The sequence below is a fragment of the Bactrocera dorsalis genome, chromosome 4, assembly GCF_023373825.1.
Source record: "Bactrocera dorsalis isolate Fly_Bdor chromosome 4, ASM2337382v1, whole genome shotgun sequence".
NCBI classification, from domain to species: domain Eukaryota; kingdom Metazoa; phylum Arthropoda; class Insecta; order Diptera; family Tephritidae; genus Bactrocera; species Bactrocera dorsalis.
The window spans coordinates 49,295,661-49,316,657 of record NC_064306.1 but is presented as its reverse complement, the minus strand read 5'-3'; the positions used below and the strand labels follow the sequence as shown (position 1 = coordinate 49,316,657).

At 29.2% G+C, this 20,997-nt stretch overlaps 1 protein-coding gene across 4 annotated transcripts in view; it reads left to right on the top strand.

Annotated features, from left to right (window-relative positions):
- Nucleotides 1–20,997, top strand: part of LOC105223192 (UNC93-like protein) — a 90,315-nt gene that overhangs the window by 63,946 nt on the left and 5,372 nt on the right. The window contains exon 1 of one of the 4 annotated variants that reach the window (XM_011200835.4): nucleotides 17,821–18,475. The exons of the other annotated variants lie outside the window; for them this stretch is intronic. Coding sequence (XP_011199137.1) covers nucleotides 18,422–18,475 — 54 coding nt within the window. The 5' untranslated portion in view covers nucleotides 17,821–18,421. Of the gene's footprint in view, nucleotides 1–17,820; nucleotides 18,476–20,997 lie in introns of those variants that run through there. 4 annotated transcript variants of the gene reach the window in all.

Here is a 20,997-nt window from a genome sequence, read left to right as displayed (position 1 = left end):
TAAAATGTTTTTGAAAAATGTTTTTTGAAAAAAAAATTTCAATATTTATCAGCCATTTTCATATTTGTTTAAGTCTCAGCTTTAAAATACAACTATATTACATTCGAAAATCATTTTCAAAACACCAAAAGGTGGAATGTGTTATTTTGTTTCCTCTAAAAGTTACCGCTAAATATTTGTGTCGCCTAAATTAAAGCTTAGAACAGAAAAAAAACATTTAAAATTAATACAAAACCACACATTTGACAAAAAATAATAAAAAATTCAAATTTTCTACTATAATTATAATTAAAAAATAAAAATTTTTTTTTTTTAATATTTAAAAATAACAAAAAATCTCCGATTTGACAGCAATTAATAAAAAATACAAATTTTCTATTATAATTATAACTGAAAAATGCAAAAAAAAAAATTAATAATAAAACTATTAGCCAAAAAATATAATTTTTAAAAATTGTTTCAAACTTAGCAATCAAAAAACCAAAAAATAATAATAACAATTAAAAAGTATAAACAAATTAATAAAAGCAATGAACACCTTAAAAAAATGAACAAAAATGCCCAAAAAATAAAAACGCCTTCATACTTATAAATACAAAAGAAAGCTAAAAACGCCATTAACAAAAGTCTATTAAAATATTTATTGATTTAAAAGCAAAAATAAAAAATATACAAAATACAATAAAAACATAACAAAAATGGGATTTTAATGTTTATGTCCGGCACGCCATACAACACTTTGTGTGGCAGACACGTGGCATCTCAAAAAAAATGAAAGCATATGTTTGAAACAATTTTACGGCATGTAATTACATCTCTACAAAAATATTTATGCACACATAAGCACATATGGCGGTGAAAAATATTTCGGCAGTTATTTTTATACATTTTTAATTCAGCAATTTTCGACTTTTTACTTGACATTGCGGCGCTTTTGTACTCTTAAGCAGCTTCCTCTTTTGCTTGCCTCTTTTTAATAACATTTTTTTTCTTGTTTTAATTATTTCAATGTCTGATTAATTTGTGAATAACGCATTTCAATTGAAGCCAATTTAATTTTTGTAAAATAATCGTGGCAAGTGTGTGCGTGTGTGGGACAAAGCCACGAACAAGAACAATATTCATGCATACAATATAATAAGTACTTATGATTATGAGTGTGTTAGTAGTATTATGATAGCTGTGTAGACACGAACTTTTTAATGCAGTTTTTTATAAATTTTTTGTTGTTGTTTTTTTTTAATATTCTTTTTTTTTATTTTTTAATAATATTTTTCTTTTCTTTGAAGACATTTGATCGATTTGTGACACGATCGCCAAGTATAAAAATAATAAAATGCCAAATTACGTCGCAAATATGTCCGGCACACGCGATTAACTGATTTTCCTTTGCGTGCTATTGTGTGCATAAATGTTTTTGCAATTTAAGACACTTGTCTATAAAGTCTACATATTTATCGTAGCTAGCGAGGCATCGATTGCGTGAAGGCGTTCAAATTTTGTTAACAGCACGTAGCTCAGGCTTTTTTTGTGTGCAAAATTAATTTATATATTCATATTCCTATGCGATTTTTCTGTATTATGTTTTTTATGTAACATCCAGCTATTACAACACTTAAATTTTCGCTAACTATCAGCGGCTAACATCAGTAGTCTACAAACTGACAGCTGCATTTGTCTAGAAACAACATTTATTTATAGTGAAAAGCAAGATTACTTTGTAATTATGCACACACTGCTATTGCAATGTATTAATTACACTTCATTTGTCTAGAAATAATAATATCTCAATTGCGCATAACCGAATTTTACACACTCAAAAACACGAGTCATCGATTACCGATAGAAAAGCATAAGTGCAAACAGCTTGCTGCCCTGGAATTTCAGCAATATTTCGTGGAAATGAACGCTGTAAAGACTTGAAGTGGTGATATATGCATGTATATGTATATAGTTACGTTTCTTGTGTGGGCATTTGTTTTAGTGTAATTTGTATTCAGAAATTCGAACCCATTGAACATAAATTTTCAACTTAAAACTATGTATTGGGTAGTCGAAAAATTATTTTCGTATTTTGGCACTAGATGTCAGCCGGCAGTGAAATGGTTGAGTAAACTATCCTGAACCTAGCTAGTATGAGCAGTGAGCTCAGCTAGACAACAATACTATTTGTTCCAAATATGTAAACTACTGTATTTTTAGCTTGATTTCGGTCTGAAATGTAACCAGTTCAAGAGAGAGATATAAAGAAACAAGTTAAGATGAATTTTGAATCAAAATCACACGCTTTTGTGTGAAAAAGTAAAAAAAACAACAGACTAGTATATTGTTGCATTCAAATTCACAGAAGCTTAATATAAATCCGTTCCATAACTGGTTTCAATCTGGTGCTTTTCGTACTAGTTCATTTATCATTAATTATTAGTTATTTAACTAGTTAGCGTTTTTTACCCAGTTTGTTGTTTCTCATTAGGGTTATAATTGGGATTTTATATGGTCCGTTTTATACTAGTTCTGTACTAGTTATAAAATATTAGTTATTGGACTAGTTAGTTTTTTTTACCCAGTTTGCTGTTTCTCATTATGGTAATTATTAGTTTATTACAAGGTCCTTTTTGTACTTGTTCATTTTAATCAGTAATTATGAATTGTAAGCAATTATTTTCGTCTAAAACCGCCACTAAAGAAGAAGAAAAAAAGTAATTATTTTTCACGCACTTCAATTTGAGTCGAAAATTCCAGGTCAAAGGTTTTTTTCAGTAATGCAACAATGACCAGCTATAAACTAGACTTCTTCTATTCTGACGTTTCGTTGTTGGTTGATTAATAGAAGTCTATACGAGTCCATATTCCTTTTCCTACAGAGCACAATGTACACAAACACTTGTTTGCATAAACACTTCAACCACTTGTCATATTAACTTTCATTACATCGCATGAGGAAGTCAGTTTACAATTCTTGAATGTTGCACTGTTTATTGAGGCATATACACATATGTATGTGCTTCTTATGCTTCTGTTTCACTAGACACTATTGCACATGAAAACCTTGTAACAATGTTTAATTGACAACGCTGATTTACATGGCAGCACTTGTCATAATTTATGAGCACCAACTTTAATTGCAAAACACATATGATAATTGTAAAGAGAGGTGGAAAGTGGGGTTTCAACACAAGTTGAACGAAGTTTTTTAATAGTAAAAGCTAAAAAATAAGACTGCTAGTACTCTCACCCAAGCTTATTTGTTAAGCTAGGCTGTGTTAAGCCTGATGAAGATAACTGTCTGAATTCTGTCCGAATAAGTCTCTCAGTTTTTGAGATATGGATCTAATATTTTTCATAAATTTTTTTCACTACAAGCAGCTGCTCATTTGTTGGAACCGCCGATATCGGACCACTATAACACACAGCTGCCATATAAACTGATTGATAGAAACTAAGTTCTTGTATGGAAAACTTTTTTATTTGGCAAGATAACTTTATGAAAATTTGCATGAATTATTTTCCAAAATTCTAACACTATTTTCGAAAATATTGATCGAATCGGACTACTAAAGCATATTGCTGTCATATAAACTGACCAATCAAAATCAGCTTCTTTAATGGACTTTAGTACACTTTTAGTGACTATTTATAAGAAATAAGTACAAACACTGAAAAAAAACATTTCGCAACATAAAATATATATTCTAGCAATAATCAAAAATTTTTAGAATTTGGTTGATATAAGAACAGATGATTTTACATGCTCGTGTCAATAACCTTTCATTGCTCTTTGGACTATAAAAGTTTAATAAAAGCAATAAAAACTTGAGCTTAACCTCAATTTGAGCGCTTATCTGTTTAAAGTCGAAATTGTAACGGTAATCAATAAAGAACAAAACCTATAGAAAATATTGATTTTGCATTCTGGGTTAATACAATGCTTAAATAAGCTGAGTCAGTATAAAATTCTATAACAAAATGACCAACAAAACAGAAAGCGACAGATTTTTTACTCACAAATCAAAGAATTTATACAAATAAACATGCTTTCATAAGCCGACTTACATGTTTGACATAAAAACAAAAAAAAATCAGGACAGAGCATAAACGAATCGCACGAAAAAGCGCCTTGGGCGATCGAAAGAGTAGCAAACAAATGGACAGAGTACGCCTACATATGTACATGTACATATATAAATTCATACATAAATCAATAACTGAGCGAGTGCGAATGCATAATTCTTTTATTTAAGTCGTATGAGCGCTGCTGGCGATAAGCAATATTTCTACTTTCTCAAGTGTAAAAGGCACACAACAGCACAAGCGACAAGCGCAAACCTTACTCAAGCCGCACACAACAAGCACGTGACGCTTTAAAGCAAGATCTGCAGAGAACGCAATCAAATAAAAGCAAAATTTCTTGAAACAAAACAAAAAAAATATATAAATTGCAAAAAGCCATCGCCTGACTCAAAGGCACCTTAATGCAAACAAATATATATGCCAATAGCAGAAATACATAAATAAATGACTCAAGATTAATTTAAATGACAACGCCTGTGGCTTACATACAAAGAAGAAATGCTAAAGCAAGGCAAGGCAAGCAGAAAGCAAGACTATGCGTAAAAAGAGCAAGTGTCGAATCCATAGCAAACACAGATCAGTCGGCAATACTTATTTGCCAGCAGTAAAAATAAGCACTTTCCTGCACACAAACATACATACATACTCGTAAAAAATGCTATAGGCTGGGTCATAAATTGTATAGAATTGTGGTCAGCGCAAGAACTGCGCTCTGCAGCGAGTATAGAGCAGGATAAGCGGCCCGTAAGTGCTGTACAAAATGTATTCACTGCGCATGCGCATGTAACCAACACACAATGCCTCACACATACCTACTTACATACAACACAGCGTTATCACATGCGCATTCATTAGAGATTCTTCGCTTTTGTTCGCCTCAGACGCACCCATTTGTATGCCAAATGACACTTTTTCTTTTTCACTTCTGACTTTATGTCCATTTCATATATACTTCTTGCGTTTCGGTGCGTGTGTGTTGGTCTGATCGGTGCGCGGCCAGTAGCGTCAAGTACTTGGCGGTATGAACCAAACCAGTCCAGTCTAAGCCAAATCGTTTTTCTTGCTTAATTTTTTTTTTTTCATTATATTATTTATTTTAACCGCTTGCTTGCCAGTGACGCTGTTCGGGGACTCAACTTCAATTAAAAATTGAAAAATATATAGCCGTTCAATTCTTGTAGCGCACAAATGGTATATATAATGGTACACACATATGTATGCACATGTATATGTCGCCATATTTTTTTTTAATAGGTTAGATAAATAGAAGTAGAAATTGAAATGGCAAAAGAAAATCTGTAGAAGTGGAAAATAACTGAAGTGCGAGCCGCTTCTATTAAATGGAAAAGTACTATGCGATTTTGAAGTAAGGTGGTGGATGATTCTTTTTGTTTCTGCTAAAAAAATATTTACATATTTATGTAAGTAATATTAAAATCTTATGAATATGGGTATTCACTTCCCTTCCTTCCTTTTTTTATTGCCTTTTCTAATAACAAATTTTTATTCCGTGATTCAACATAATAATTACTTGCAACAAATTAAAATTCAGTAAATAATCTATTATAACTTAGCAAGCTCCTGCAACTTTCGAATTTTAATCCTAGCTTCCATATCATTTCGCCCACAAATGTAGGCAACGATTTCACTTAGTATTAAGTTAAGTAAGTTGCCTACAATTAGGCGCCAAATTAAATATAGCTAAAAAATAAAATAAAAACGAAAATTTTCAGTATATGAGGTAATTCGTCGCCGAATTTAAATTAAGAACAGTCTTAAATAATTTTCACAAAATTATATAAGCCTTACGAGTTTAATTTCCGAGATTGGTGGTTAAAATAGATTGATTTTACCTTCCTTGTTGGCTAAAATGTGGTTGGAATATCAATAGAATATATATTTAAATTTACATACTTGTTCAAAATTACATTTATTCGACACCACTCCCAAATGTAGGCAACGGGTTTGTTTCTTTACGAAGTATATTTGAAATAAAAGGAAAAAATACCAAAACGAAATATCTAAAAATCAACAATAGTCCAAAATTGTATACTCAAAATCATCTCAAAGACTTCAAAAAATTGAAGATCGGACGAGGCTTTGGGATATCAGATATAGTACGGTACTCTACGAAGTGCGAGGTACAGAAAAACTTAAGTTGTTTATATCATGCCAAGTTTTAGCGAAGTCACATACCTCAAGTATTGAAATCAATGCTATCTAGTTTTCAACAGATTCTTAATATTAAAGTGGAATCTCAAAAGCAGTAACATTTGCTGCCTCGAAACAAGTTTAAGCCCGCTTGAACGTTGCATACCACACACCTCAAAGTCTCACACCTAATTGCAGCAAACTTTAAGCGAGTTATGTGTACACTCAGAAATCTATACCGGATTTGAAGTACTATTAAACAGCCATCGAAATATCGCGAAAGCATAAATTATTCCAAATATCGAATATAGCTTCGACATATTTATGTAAACCATTACCGATTCGTTCGCACTTTGGCTCACTTCGTTTATGGCCAATAAATGGCGACCAGAAAATAAACCAGAAAACTTTTAGCAAGCATGCAACAAATTTTCGGCAGCCAGCAAATTGTAATTATACACCAAATCCAAACATGCAACCAGGCAGCTAAGAGCCATGCTGCGTCGCACAGCCACAGCCAGCCACAATGCGGCAACAGAGGCCACGACATAATAAAATATAAAATTATAAAGAAAACAAACCAAAAAAAAAACCAAAACTTACAACAAGAAGCACGACTTGCTTCAATAGCTAAAAATAAACATGCAAACTGTGTGTGCAAATCTCGTGCTGTAACCAAAAGTGGGTTTCGGCCGCGCCAACCAACCTGACTGGCAGGCAGTGAACCAACCAGCCGGCCAAGCAAGGCTTGTAGCTTAGATATGCAGCTGGGTGGCCGGTGTTGGTGGTCGCTTTGCTTGCAATATGCGATTGTCGGCCGCAGGCAATGTTGCTGGGATGCTGAGTACCACAAGCAACTACATATGGCTGCGCCTTTAAGCCGGTCTCAAAGTGTAATAAATGCTTTACGGGGGACATATACTTGTATAGTGTATATGTGCGCACACGCAAAGTCAAATCGCACTTTTTGTTGTAGCTGGTTGTTATTGTTGCTATTTTTGTAGTCGCTATTTATATGCTTGCGGTTGACTTTTCTTTGTGTGAATTTTGTTTAACTTTTGCGGTCAACAGACATGACAGACAGACCGAGCAACAGGCGGCAGACGACAATTTGAGCCACAGCTCAGCTGGCGCAAGCAAAAATACAAAAACAGCTAAAAGCAGAAACAAAGTAAAATAAAAGTAAAAGATATTGTGGAAAAATAGCAGAAAATCATAAATATTGCATGCAACGTAGACATTAGCAGCAATCACCTGGATTGCTGTGTGTGTAGCATAGCAATATTTTTCGTTTGTCAATAAATGTTTATAAACATTTGTTGCTAGCTATATTACTTTTATTTATAATAAATATTGCTTGCAACGTGCATATTTGCAGCAATCACCTGCTTTGCTGTTTGCTGTATAGCAACATTTTACATTTGTCAACAATATTTATAAACATTTTTTGCTGGCAACATCACTTTTATTTATAATAAATAGTGCTTATAACGTAGACATTTGCATTGTATAGCAACATTCTACATTTGTCAACAATGTTTATATACATTTGTTGCTAGCAACATCATTTTTTTATAATTATTATGTTCAACTTTATTTCTATATAAATGTATGTATATATTAAAAAAAAATTAAATATGCATTTGAAAGCTTAGCAACATGTGTCTAAACATATTTATATCACTTGACTTAGTTCTCACAACAGTAACACCTACGCAACCGCAGCAAAACCGCATCGAAGGTTGACTTTTTATGAACTCTAAATTATATTTTAAAGCAACTATTACAAGAACAACATTATTTATATGCCCTGCACAGGTTAGACTAAGTTTGTAATTTTCTCCTCAAGAAGCTGTCGGAATTACCGATATCGGGCCACTATAGCAAGTTCGGCACAGATTATTACCTAAGGCATACATATTGTTCAGATCTGACTAGTATACATAGCAAAGAAATGCATATGAGAAGGGTATTTTCAGTGGCAATAGATCACCATAGTACCCGCTTATGTTTGAAACCAAAGTGACACTTCAGTAGTTGTCCACATAACTATAAGAAATCCATTAATTAATAATTAAGCGACTGAAGGCGGGAATGAAATTCAGCTTATTAACCAGTTTCAACGAGTCTGCCGCAGTTTTATCAACAAACTATTTACATACTTTAGTAAATTTGTCACGCATATACATATATGTACATATAAGTACAGATGTATATACAAGTAAATATAGTACATAGCACATATGTACAATAAAATTTATGCAAATAAGTAAATATTTGTTAAACAATGAAGCTTGGCGATTGGCACTTCAAACTAGCAGAGAATTACTATGAACAGCCGCTTGAGTAGGGTCAAGGTAAATCCAAGTGTCATGCCAATAGCAAATGATCTTCACCGACAAATATCGCGAGACTTAAGCTTATAATCAACTATTAGCGCTATATAAACAATTAGAAGTATATAAAGTACTTGAAGCTACTCAACATTTGTTAAGTCTACAGCGTCAACAAATCAATATCTGCACACTATGCTTGCTATATAGATTAATGATGCGCTTACATAACACGCTATAAATAATGATGATGAAGTTATACACACACATGTATACATGCTCGAGTTAGACGCTTTTTACGCCTCTTTGCAATTGTACTTATCAAATAGCCCTTGAATTAGTAGGCACTTGATTGGAAATCATTCACTTATTTACTAAATGACTGCTCGCTCTAGACACTTTGTCCTCATGCAAATATTTACATATGCATATAGTATATAATATATTTGTAGTATTTTTATTTACTTACCACTACAAAAGCATTTTCATTTCCTTTGTCTGCAATAATTTCGCATTCAACGCGCTTGGAGAGTTCGCGTCGATTTTTACGGTCAAGCGGCGTTCAATGATTTTTTTGCACTTTTGCACGAGTGCTTTTCTTCGTTTCGTTCTTTTTTAATTGCTTACTTTGCGTTGAAAGGAGTGGCTATTGACTGGCTATGACAGTTTGATAGCTGCAAAGTAAAAGAAGAAAAATGAGCAAATTAGTGAAGTGAAATTAAAGGAGTTTGCGTGCATTTAAAGGGAGAGGCTCGTGGAATGATATAAAATGTATGAATATTGTGAAATTTATATGCGATGCTGATAGTAAGTGTAATCCCACAACCAGTTATCGAAAGTAGTGAGGCATGAATGATAAAGCGAGCGATGCCGAATGATGAGCAAAATGTGCACAATTATTGTGTTAATATTTACCTTTTCCATGTATAACAAATATTAGACCAAATGACAGCTAAATAGGCGGCTATAGGCAGTCGGATTGTTCGCTTAATGGAAAATTCCGCGTTGGAATTGATAAAGTGGCTGGCATATTACGGTTGAATGTAGGATGTATATATATTTTAAAGTGATTTTTATGTATTCGTACAGCTATTAAAATGACCTATGGTTAAAGCATATATCCACGATTTTCAAAAAATCATTTTTTGATTCAGCAAACAAATTGTTTGAATCGGCAACCAAACTTGAAACTTAAACAGTATAAGAAGGCGATAGTTAGTTTGTCGCATGGAAATCGGCAATTGAATTTTGGTAAGGCTATTCGCTTAGTGAAGACACGAACCAAATTTCAGAATTTTGTTTTCGAGTTTCAATTGAATATTTTTCCCATAAGAGCCAAAATGGCAAGGATATTGGGGTCCAATAAAATAATAGCAAATTTGTTTTCAAAACATTAAAAACAAAGCCCTTATAAAAAATAAGAGTTTTCGTTACCAAAACTAAAAAAAAAAAACTGTAAAAAACCTATAAAGAAAATTTTTGTCGAAAACTCTTTTCAAAACCAAACTGGAGAGAGCAATTACACCGGTCAACACGATTTTTGGGTCTGACATCTACATGTTAAATTTGAGTTTCTCCAAACCCAAAAATAAGGGGAAAATTTTTTTTTCCGTTTAAATTTTGCTTACTTAAAAATTAGAGCAATTTTTTTATTTTTAACCATGAAATTAATTATTTTTTTATAATATTTTTTCTACAATTTCACTATAGATTATAATTAGAAAACTTTTTTTTAGATAAGAGTCGTTTTTATTCAAGATGTGTGATAAACAATAATATATATGTAAAATAACAAGAAATTATAGTCTAAAAGTGAATATTTTTTGTATTTCTTTTATGCTCATATGAGTATATACTTATCGATGTAGATCAGCCCAAAGCAAGCTTTAAGAGCTAAAAATTAATATTTAAGTGTTTTTCAATGTCTAGGATCAGAATCCAAGCATGAGAACAGAAACCCATAAAAAAATTTTGTTTTTGTTGACCGGTGTTATTATAGCACAGTTTTCGTTATTATAATTTTTTTTTTTGAAAAAGTGGAAGTAAAATGCGGTAAGCCACACTAAAATCATTAAATAAAATAAAACACTAACAACAACTAATCACTCGAAGCTTTTACACATTTTCAGCATTGTTTGCCAGCTTGTTTGTTGTAATTTGTACTCGTGTTTTGTGGTTGCAAATTGTGTTTTACTCGTTTTTTTTTAGTTTTTTGTTGTTGTCAGTAAAAACAAAATAATTTCTGCTTGTTTTTGTCTTATAAACATTATTCTTTACAAGCATTCGCAACCGCTTTTCGTCATTTTCGCCGGCGCTGCGGCAGTGCCAGGTACCTAGCGGACCAAGCAAGCAAGCAAGTGCTGTCTGAGATTTGTTTTTGCATTATTTGCGCTTGCACTCGTGCACATGTATATGTGCGTTTGTATGTGTATCGACGGTGAATTAAAAATAAATCTCAAGGTAGTTGTTTATTGCAATGCAATATTTATTATTATTGTTGTTGTTGTTATTATTTTTATGATGCGCCGTTGGTCAACAGCGCTGCTTTGCACATACATGTGTATGTGTGTGCAATTTTTTATTCCTTATGCCCATTACTTTCTTGTTTTTCGGTGCAAATTAGTTGGCTACGCTGGCACCGTGATTGCGCGCTTTGTTTTTCGCTACTCCTGACACACTGCTGGGCGTTGTGATAGGAATTTCGGCCGCTTTTAGGCAAGTCATGCTCATTGCTGTGCACATGCATACATACATACATACGGCGGTATGTGGCTTTGCTCGTGTTGCGGCATGCTTGTGCAATCGATAGCTGTTGCAGCTGCAACTATTTAAATGCTCATTTACAATGTAATTGCTGTTGTTGTTGCTGTTGATGTTTTATATGAGTTTAATTTATTACGACACTCTGAAAACGACAAGGCCGCGGTCACAAAGCGAACGTGGTGCGAAGCAAAAATGCAAATTTTCATTGTGACTGCACAGAATTTGCGAATAAACACACTTACATGTATATAATATAATAGATTTATAGAAGAAGTTAAGCACATGCCTGTATATGCGTTAAAAAAAATATATTTTTCACATCTCGTGTGTCTATTTCACGGTAATTGCGCTAGAAATTCACACAATTCGTTGCAGATTTTGTGCAACAACAAAATGCTTGCGTGGCAGTGGCTTGTTTTGAATTTTTGTGGGCAGTTGTATGTATGTGTGTTTTGAGGAGAATTAGTTATTTTTAATTTTATTAGAATTATTATTTGTGTGTTTAAAACGTGCAACAACGCAATTTGTTGCATGTAAATATATAATCTATTGACGAAAAGGTGGTATTTCTTGTGGCGTTTCAATAGTTCCAAGAAAACTGCAACAACATTTCTCTAGCTAAGGCTGATTAAAGTTTATATTAGGTAGTCGAAAAAGTTTTTTCGTATTTTTTCAATACCATATAGTTTTGGAAAGGTGAAGTTTTAAGCTTCATTTAATCAAAAAGATATTCGATTCGGGGAAGTTGAAAAAAAGAAATAAAAAAATACGAAAATACTTTTTCAACTACCCAATATGTTATATATGATATTTTTTTCCAATTAGTACTTAAAAGCAGCACTAACTGGTTGCTCATTAGACGCAAACTTTTAACGATCTAAACTTCGGGGGTTTCCTGCTACTTTTATTGCTAAATTATTTGCTTAAATTTTGAAAACCGGCTTAATAATAAGTCATAATATACTTGTTGTTAATTTAGAATTAAAATTCATAAATTAATTAATAGTCAAAATTTAGCATACAGTTCAGTTTGCAAACTCATGACGTCAATTAACTAGCCACTTGGACTAAACAAGTTGATGTTGTATAACATGCGAATAAATTTGACCCGGATTGGACCAGTTAAATTGCGCATGCACGCGGAGTAGATGGACAAATTTTTGACTAAAATGATAGAAACTTTTTATGTTCAATTTTATAAAAAAAAATTGTATGGTTATGTATAAAAAACAATTTAAAAAAATTATAAAAAAAAAAAATATAAAAAAAAAATAAAAAAAATATATACATAAAAAAATAATAAAGAAAAAAAAATAAGTTAAAAATAATAATTTATGCAAGAAATTACTTTTTCTTTCAAATTTTCGATTGGCAGCGCGTTTTATAGAAAATATCCATACCTTTAATTAAAAAAAAAAAAATAATGATAATCTTTAAATCACATCGTGGCTGTACCGCTGCAATAATTACTTAGTAATTGTTGTTGTAAAAAATAATTTTCAATGCGAGCAAGTAATTTCATATTATTAATTAAATCAATGTGTTCAATTAGTTTATCCATCAAAAGCGCTATTAACTTAAGCAAGTGTTAATAGGTACACCACGGCGTATGAATGCACTCTATTACAGGTCATTACATACCTAGTATATGTTTTATAATATACTATGTGCTGTCTACATTATATACGTTATCGGTTATTATCTACTTATTTAGTGTTTTTCAGCTTATTTATTGTTGAGTGAGCGTAAATGTTTAGTGAGTGGGAACGTGCAATAAAAAAATGAAATCATGTAAAAAAAATAAATTAAATTAAATTAAACTAAATTAATTAAAAATTAATTCAATTAATTTAAATAAACTTTTTAAAATTTAATTAAATTAATTTAAATTAACAGCATTAAATTTAATTAAATTAATTTTATAGAAGAATTTTAAATTTCATAGAACTTGATTCCGATCGTTCAGTTCGTAAAGCAGTCTGTACAAAGTATCGGACTGCTATAGCAAGATCAGCAGTTCAAACAAATGAGTTTTTTGGGGAGAAAAAAATGTGCGAAATTTCAGAGCGATAGCTGAATATTTCTAATTCAAATATTAACTACAATAAAAATATTACTAATTGCATAGAAAATTTTTAAGGTTGAATAATTTAATATCATAAAAAAATAATTAAAAATAATAAATTAATGAAAAAAACTCCAATATAAATTTCTTATATTATTTTTATATAAATTAAATATTTTTTATAAATTTATATTGAGTATAATAAAAAAAAAGATTAAAAATAAATATTAAAATTACACACATATTTTATAAATTATTTTTTTTTTTTTGCAAATATCACAGCAACAATAATAACATATGCAAAAGTCTGCGAAGCGCTTACATGTCGCCACCCACGAAACGCTCAATGCAGCCGGCAGCAGACGCCTGGGCGTGCAATCACACATTACGCCTTGTTTTTGTTGACGTCTACCCATTGTTATTTGTTGTTTTAACTATTGTCTACGGCGGCAGCTGTGCTTGTTTTTTGACTGGAAATTCGATTTTTTCACACAATATTTTCTTTTAATGCTTGTTTCGCTTATATGAAACATATGTACATACATACAAACATGTGTGCTCGTGTTTGTATTTGTATGCAAGCATACATATAAGTGTGTTTATATGTGCATTTACTTTGTTCGCGCTATTTCTTTACATACCTGCCGTTTTGTTGTTGTTTTTTCCTATTGTTTCAGCAATTGGCTTTGTGTTTACATTGATTTCAAAACATTGTTATAGCGCCACAACTAGAACAATAATACAACAACAATAGCACATAATCTTAAGTAGAATCTCTTTGCCCACGAGGCACTCACACGCTCGCTCACGCTCTTCATTAGCAAGCGCACACTCATCAATTGTCGCCGAATCAGTGATCAACCTTTGATTTTGCATTGTCAATTGTTACGGCGCTAAATTGCAATAGAATGGCGTTGCAAAGTGCAATTGAAATTAATTACAAGAAAAAAAAACAAAACCAAATTGTGCAGAGTGCCAACGGGACTTGAAAAAAGTTGGGAAAAAATTTACGGAAATTTTCCACTGTCAACGTCATTTCATCTCGCTGTGTTTCGGTTAAGAGTGAAAATCACTGGCCACAAACTGGTGCAAACGGCAATGCAAGCTATCGTTTCAATGTCAGGTGGCCAAACGAAGAAGACACTAACAATCTATATGCATGTACATACATACATATGTGTGGCTGGCAATTTTCGGCAAGCAGATAAGCGTATATGCCGCGTATATGTTATGGCTGTCCGTATGTGTCTGTCGCATCTACTCAAAATCGTCTGGCAATATTGGAATCACCCGAAAAATACCCAATTTATTTTTGTATTTCATAATAAATTTCATTTTGCCTGCGGAGCGCTTCGAGACGCTTCTGCTCACTTTGTAGACATTTTATATTTTTGTTATTGTTGATTTCATTTATTACAGTATAATAATTTGTAATAATTTTTGTTTGTATAAAATTATTTTTGGGTATAATTTTTTGCTCTCTCCTTAATATCGCTGATCATCTCTAGTACGTGCCGCGTCGCTTATGTGTTTTATTTGCTCTTTGTATTTATATATTTTTATTTACTCGTTTTAGGTTTTCTTTTTGTAGCGTGAACCATTTGTTGATAACATATAATTGTGCAAATTGGCATAATTATTTGTTATTGGCTTGTATTTGTATTCTCAATTTGATTAATCTCAAATTTCGCAAGTACGTGCGTACTATATGCCAAAATATGGGATTTATTTATCCAGCTTGTTTATGCGTTTATGTGAATTTCATATTTTCGGATGGTTGGATGACAAAAAAATATTTAATAACTATTGGTAGTACATGTACACTTAAGTACAAATTGAGCTGATTCTTAGGTTTCTTAGGTTGTTAGAGAGTAATTCAGAAAATGTGAAGCGCTAAATTGCGTCTCAATTCTTTTTGGTCGCAAAATTTTGTTCTTATGATAATTCCAAGCTTTTGTTATTGAAAAAATATTAATAATTATAATTTTTAAAATATTTAGCTTTGCATATAAAGCCATTTGACAATAATTTATATAAAAAAATTAATTCAAAATTCTAAAATAATTAAGTATGGAGATTATATAACTGTAGAGCTGCTAGATAAATATATAAACAAAAATACCTATATATTATACATATTTTTCACTATTTTGAATAATTAAATAATTTTTCAATTAATTTTTTTTTAACAAAATTGTTTTTTTCTAAAATTTTTTATTAAAATAGTATTTTTCTAGTTGAAAAAGGAAATAAAAAATAATAAATTGAAAAAAATTTCAAAAAAATATATTTTTTTTAATAAAAATTTTCAACTAAAAATTAATTAAAATTTCGGTAGCTAGCTAAATCAAGTATATATAGAATTCTAAAAAATTCCATATTGTAGAATAAAAATATAGAATTTTTTATTTTATGAATAGAAAAAAATATATAATTAAAAAATATAAATAAAAATTACGAAAAAGGTATTTATGAAAAAATGGTCTAAAAAACAATAATTTAATAAAAAAATATATATATACCTATACTATATATATAAAATTTAAATCAGAAATACTAAGTTCTAAATTATTTATAAAATATTATTATGTTTTAAAAATAAAAATTAAAAAAAAAAATATTTATAAAAAAATTTAATTTGTCTAAAAAAATAATTTATTAAAAACTCAATCAAAAAGTAATTTAAATTAAAAATAGATAATGTTTATGTGATAAAAAATAATTAAAATGTCTGAAGGAAATAATTTATTATTTTTTCGACAAATTTTTTCTTTTACTAAGAAAGTTCAAACAAAAATTAATTTAAATTTCCCTAACTATTTAAAACAATGAGTATTATAAAACTTTTATTTAATTAATAGAAGAAGAAAATAATAATAAGAGATTAAAAAAAAATACTAAAAAATACAAAAAAAAAATTATTTATGAAAAAAGTTAAATAAGTCTAAAAAAAATAATTTTATAACAAAACAAATATATAAAATTTAAAAAAGAAATGTTAAGTTCTCAATTATTTATAAAATAGTATTATATTTTAAAAATCCAAATTACGAAAACAACATTTCTATAAAAAAATTTAATATGTCTAAAAAATAATTTAATAAAATACAATATAAAATTTAAAACAGAAATATTAAGTGCTAAATTATATAATTTTTTTTGCCACTTAATATTTTATAAATGTACATATATTTTTTATAATAAAAAACAAAAATAAAAATTATAAAAAAAAATATTATTTATACAAAAAAAGAATATGAATAAAAAATAATTTAATAAAAAATCAGTACAAAATTCAAAACAGTAATATTAATTACTAAATTATTTAACATTTTTTGCCGCTTAATATTTTGTAATATTTTTTTGTGTGCCAGCTTTAGAAGTATTTTTAACATTTCTTACGTGCATTCGTATTTTTATTTAATATATTTTCAAACGCTAGTAGAAAGTTCCTTAAATCTGCTATTTTTAATTAATTATTTTTAATTTTTCAAAATACATATTTTTATTTTCGAAAGTGTTGATTTAAATATTTGCGCTTCTTTAATATCAAAAATGCCACTTTTATATATAAGATTTTAATAAAATACGTCAAATTGGCTACTAAAATCAGTCAATGCACATGCAGCTCATACTTCTATGCGAAAAACACGAGTTTTTCCACAGACATGTCTTTGAAAAACAAAAAAAGAAAATCAAAAACTCGCGCAACCTGCCAAAGGCGCCTGGCAATATTCCAAGAAGCAATATTTCGCATTTCTTAATTGAGAGCAAACAATAAACGCGCCGCCCGCTCGATTGGCTGACAAACAAAAGTCCATATACAACCAAATGAGCACTGCTCTTTGCGCTTGAAGATCGCTTGATGGCGCTCATTACGCGCGCCGCTGTTCTAATTTATTAATACTTCAAAAAAAGTAACAAAAAAGTAAGAAAAAAAGAGAAACACACGCACAAAGCATTGGACTTCAATTACCAGCATCGAGCAATTTGGTCATACCGCAGATCATCTGCTTAATGAAAGCCAATAGCCGGAGAATTTCGAAACTTTCGCAAGGCTGCATTTCGCAAATCGAACGATAACGGCACAAGCATACATACAAACATGCATTAATTAAATATTTGCGTGTATTCATTTGTGAGTTGACAATTACTTTATAATGACGAAAGCACTCATTTTCGTCGAATTTTCAAAGGCGTTCACGATATTACCCGAAAATACTGCTGCGAGTACGCAAAAATGGACGCATATAACAAATATACACACACACACATACATATGTACTTAGTGTACTCATCTTGATATGGTATAGTATAGATTGTCAAGACATTTTCTCGCCTCTGCGCTTCAACGAGAATGAACATAATAAGTAGATGATTATTTTAAAAAAATGAAGAGCATCAGTTAGGTTCGTTGTGATCTTTACTTTTCAGTTGCCAATCGATCTTATACATAGAAACATCCTTCGGACAAAAGTGTTCCGCAAAGAAAATTCTCAAATGTTTTACCGTTGCGCTTAAGCTATACTATATATACATACAAAATAATAATATATAACTGTAAATTCTAGTACGGTGTATTGAAAAGGTTTTTGCGGCTAATATTAGATGTGCTTCCGTTGGCGGAAGACGCGCCTGTGTTAAAAACGCAAAATTGACAAAAAATAATAGAAAATAAAAAAATAAAATTGCACACACATACATAATATATGTAAATAAGTACTTGTGTGCATACGAAGTGAGCAATAAAGAACAACACATAATAAACTTTTAACTTGTCGTTCGTCCTTGCCGCATTTTCTTGGTGCATTACACTGCGCGTTTGTGCTGTGACGTATAGCGGTTGTCGCGATCGTCCGTCACATTGAGCTTTGTCGCGTATACTCGTACGTACGCATTCGTGATTGTTGTGCGCGTGCTAATGCACATAGTACCGTTATAACTACATAGTGTGCTAGACTGTATGTGAACTTTTTCACGGGCGAAACACGCATATTTTTTCACTAGTTAGAGACGTGACGCATGAAGGTTGCCGAAGATGTCATTACACCAAAACTTTTCATTTTGCTCGATTGGCTCATTCGTTTCAATTGTACGTAAATAAATACAAGAAATTTATTGGTTAAATTAAGTTTACGGTATACCAACATACAAACATACATATGTGCACAGAAAACACCAGTATGATAAGTAAAGAAATACAGCGGAAAACAGAATTAAAAGCGAAACATTTATACAAATATACAGTTGTACATATTTGTACAGGTGAATTTTGTACGAAAATAAATTGTCGAAAGTCTAAATGGCGTATTGCGACGGCGTTTAGGGTCCTGAACGCGAGGGTACTTGAACTTGTGCAAGGTTTTGAGCAAGAAAACATGCTAAATTAAATACGTGCCAATCGAAATGTAGATTTTGTACAAATATATAAAATATAAAGCACGTATAATATATAAATATGTGCGCGTGTAAATATTTGATAATAAATTAAATGTAAATGAAATGATTGATAACAATAGAGATAAATGTGGAAGTTCATATGAAAGGTGAAAGCAAATATAAAAATTATTAATAAAAATTAAAAAAAAAACAAATTATAAAAATTATAACATCAATAAAAATAATCATAATAATAAAAGAAATAATAATAAGTTTTACAAAATAATAGTACTATAAGGAACTTTCGTTCAGTTACTGAGTTTTGAGTTTAGTTTTCTAAACAGCTTCTGAGATTTTAATTGCCGAAGGATAATGACTGCAGCAAAAGTATTTTGGTTTCAAAACTACCCAAAAATCTTTAAACAAATTAAAAAAAAATATGTTGAAAAAAATTAAGGATAATAAAAAAATTAGATATATAAAAAATAAAGTTAAAATTAATTTTTGATTAAATATAAAAAAAATTTAACTAAAATAAAAAATACGAATCTATGAAAAAATCAGATGAATTAAAAATAATTTTTTATTAATTAATTAAAAAAAAAAGAGATGCCAACAAAATAACTAAGTAATCAATAAAATTACAATAAAATCAGGAATTTAAATTCAATTTTGTTAAAAAAATAAATTATATGAAAATTAATATCAAACAAACTAAATGTTTCAATTAACGAAAAAATAAATATTTTATAATATATGTATATTTTAGAAATATTATTTTCATAAAAATTTCACAATTTGGTAAATTGGAAAATTTAAGAAATAAAATAAGAAAGAAATTAAAGTAGATCAGTTAAAAAGATTAATTATTCTAAGCGTAATAATATAGGAAAAAATTAAAAAAATGGAACAAAATTTAATTACCTAAATCAAAATAATAAAAAATTAATTAATTAATCGGCCAAATTAAAATAAAATCGCGAATTAAAATTAATTATCATAAAGAACACAAAAAAATATAAAAAAATGCATTTAATATTATATATACTAATTTTTTTATTTAATGGAATAAAAAAATATTTGAAAATTTAAGAAATATAAAATATTTTTATAAATATATTATTTTACAAAAAAAATGTGAATTTGGTAAATATTTATTTTATAGATTTACCAAATAAAAAATTATTTATACCAAATTTGCCAAATTTTACAAGATTTACAAAATTAAAAATTTTAAAATTTAATTAATAAAATAAAAAGTTAATTAAATTAAAATTAATTAGAAAAATTTTAAAAAAATTTAATTTGAAAATTAATGAATTAAACAGACAAATAAAAATTAACGAAAATTAGGAAAAAATTAAGTAAACATAGAATTGAATATAAACAAAATTATATAAAAATTGCAATAACTTAATAAAAAATTGTTATAATTGTTTTATAAAAAATTTCATAATTCGGTTAATCTATAATAATTTAAAAAAAAAACAGTTAATTAAATAAAAATTAATTTTAAAAAATTGGCAACTAAAATTTAAATTAAAAAAAAATAATAATTAATTAAACTGACAAATAAAAATTAAGAAAAAATTAAAATATAATTATAAAATAAGTGAAATAAAAAATTAATTAATCAAATAGAAAAAATAAATCAAAATCAGTAATTAAAATTCATGAGATTAAAAAAAAATTAATAATAAGAAAATTATATAAAAATTATATTAAAAAAATAATTCATTAAAAATTAGTACCAAATCAGAATTTAAAAATAATTATTATAAACTAACTTAGGTCGCAGGTACCACATTTTACATATTGGTGCAAAAGGCTTTGGTATACCTAAGAATTTATGGCGAAATATTTAATTTCACATAAATAAATTTTTAATAATTCTATTTTTTTATAAAAATTATAATAAATTTATAGTAATAATTCAAAATACACGACCACTCACATATACAGATTACTCTTAATATTAAAAAAAAATATTTATATTTAATAAAAATTTTTCCTTCCAAAAAAATATAAATTAATAAAATAATAATAGCAATAATCAAAACAAATTTCTGCACATACTATATTTTAGCTAAAGGTCAAAATGCGGCATTTTTGAAGGAACTTGCTGTTAACATTTAACTATATTAATAATAAAAACAGGTGTATAAAAATAGAAAACCCAAAAATATGCGTAAAATGGCATATTTCAATGACAGGCACCTTAAATAGTAAACAAAG